Raw genomic sequence first — 1,769 nt, 5'->3', positions numbered from 1 at the left:
GTTGGTGGGGTGTAGATGACATGGCTGGGTCTCTGTAGGTTTGGTCACGCATCCACTGATCTGCACTATACCATTATGGGGGGAGGGGAATGGAGACAATGGGCACCACCGTACATACTGACCTGAGATCTGGGGTAATAATCCCTTAGTGTAGATTTCTAAAAAACTATTTTACATTTGTTGTTCCTGATAGAAGCTTTATCCGGCCAATGAGGTCCCACATATGGGTATAATAAGTCCCTTTATAGGGGGTCATCGTAACATGAGATGAGAACGCGGGGTGTTCTCTATCGGGGGGTCATCGTGTTACCTGCAATACATAACAATAATGTACATTATCCAATCATTGTGATCAATCAATAATCATCAATACGTTTCCCATGCAGGGTGATAACCAGGTACGGTGCTTAGCGCTTTTCTGGCTATTATAGGACTGACTCGTCCGTGCTGATTGGTGGAAAGTGCGGTGGGCGGGGCTTTATCTGTTTTGTATTGACCTATAACATTCACTCGTACCCCAACAAGTGACTGATGGTGATTTGCTCTCACAGCCGCCTCCGGACCTGCGCAGAACATGAAGACCCTGGGGAACACTTATCAGTTCGAGGTGGATGTCCGAGATTTCTCTCCGGAAGACATCATCGTCACCACATCCAACAACCAGATCGAGGTCCACGCTGAGAAAGTGAGCGACCAATGGCGTGTCTCCCCGGGGCACATGTGGGGGGAAGTGAAAGAAGGGAGGTTCCCCAAGCAAAGGGCAGCCTCTGTCTGCCTATCTCTGGCTTCAGCACTGTTTTAGGGGCACCAGATGTGGTCCGGAAAATGGTGTGAACCTGCCGGCGGTTCCATTGCATTGCAGACCAGACAACATGAGACCCGGGGGCGTCCCGAGGCTGGGTGACACCCGGAGCGGTAACCGAGCGTCACCCCGCATCAGTATTCTGATACCTGCCGGCGGCCATCTTGGTGATGGACGCCGGCAGAGAGAGGAGGGGACAGTCACCCGGCGGGATGAGGTATGCCGCCGGGACCCCTCCTCTCTCCTGATACTGTCGGGCGTTCGGTCCACGACCGAGCGCCCGACTTTTCAGTGGGGGGGGGGTGACACCAAAATGACTGTGAGTCATTTTGGTGTTACCCCCTCCAATGGTGTCACCCGGGTGCGGGCCGCACCCCCCCTTGTGACGCTACTGATGAGACCTGGCGTATTTTTCTGGTCAGGTCTGCAACAGACTGCGCTGGTGTGAACGGAGGCCAGAGATAGCATAGGGATACATTAGGATGCATTTTGGGTCCGGAAACAATCTGGCCCGGAAGATGATCTGGACGTGGTGTGAATGGGCCCTTGGTCACTGAGCTGGAACAAGCATGCAGCCAGTGAGGTCACAATTCCTGACCTACATACTCATTCCGGGTCAGTGACTCAAAAGTATCGAAGCCAGCGGACCAACATGGGAGACGGCCAGCTGGCATTTTCAGAAGGTCAGCAATAGAGCTCTCAGTACACAATGCAATGGGGGGCAATTTATCAAGACTGGAGCAAACAGGATCTGGGGCAGTCGCCCCCGGCAACCAATCAGCTTCTCTCTTCAGTTAAGATTTGAAAAAGAGACAGAGAAGCCGATTGGTTGCCGTGCAGATCTGCTCCAGTTTTGATAAATTCCCCTCAATGTCCCTGCTCTTCATTGCAGTTTATCAGGGATTGGTCGGTTGTGGGGGATCACGGGCAGTCCTTACTTCAGCCATGACCCCCAGAGTTCTTATAT

The 1,769-nt window shown here is 52.6% G+C and overlaps 1 protein-coding gene across 1 annotated transcript in view; it reads left to right on the top strand.

The window, feature by feature from the left end:
- The first annotated feature begins 547 nt into the window (after positions 1-547).
- HSPB7 (heat shock protein family B (small) member 7) overlaps positions 548-1,769 on the top strand; it is a 1,825-nt gene continuing 603 nt past the window's right edge. Inside the window, exon 1 of the mRNA XM_018574869.1 lies at positions 548-685. Coding sequence (XP_018430371.1) covers positions 575-685 — 111 coding nt within the window. The 5' untranslated portion in view covers positions 548-574. The remainder of the gene's footprint in view (positions 686-1,769) is intronic.

The sequence above is a fragment of the Nanorana parkeri genome, unplaced genomic scaffold (genome assembly GCF_000935625.1).
Source record: "Nanorana parkeri isolate BGI_ZX_2015 unplaced genomic scaffold, ASM93562v1 scaffold3303, whole genome shotgun sequence".
In the NCBI taxonomy this organism is placed as follows: Eukaryota; Metazoa; Chordata; class Amphibia; order Anura; family Dicroglossidae; genus Nanorana; species Nanorana parkeri.
The sequence above is the reverse complement of the archived record's forward strand: the minus strand, read 5'-3'. Positions and strand labels throughout refer to the sequence as shown.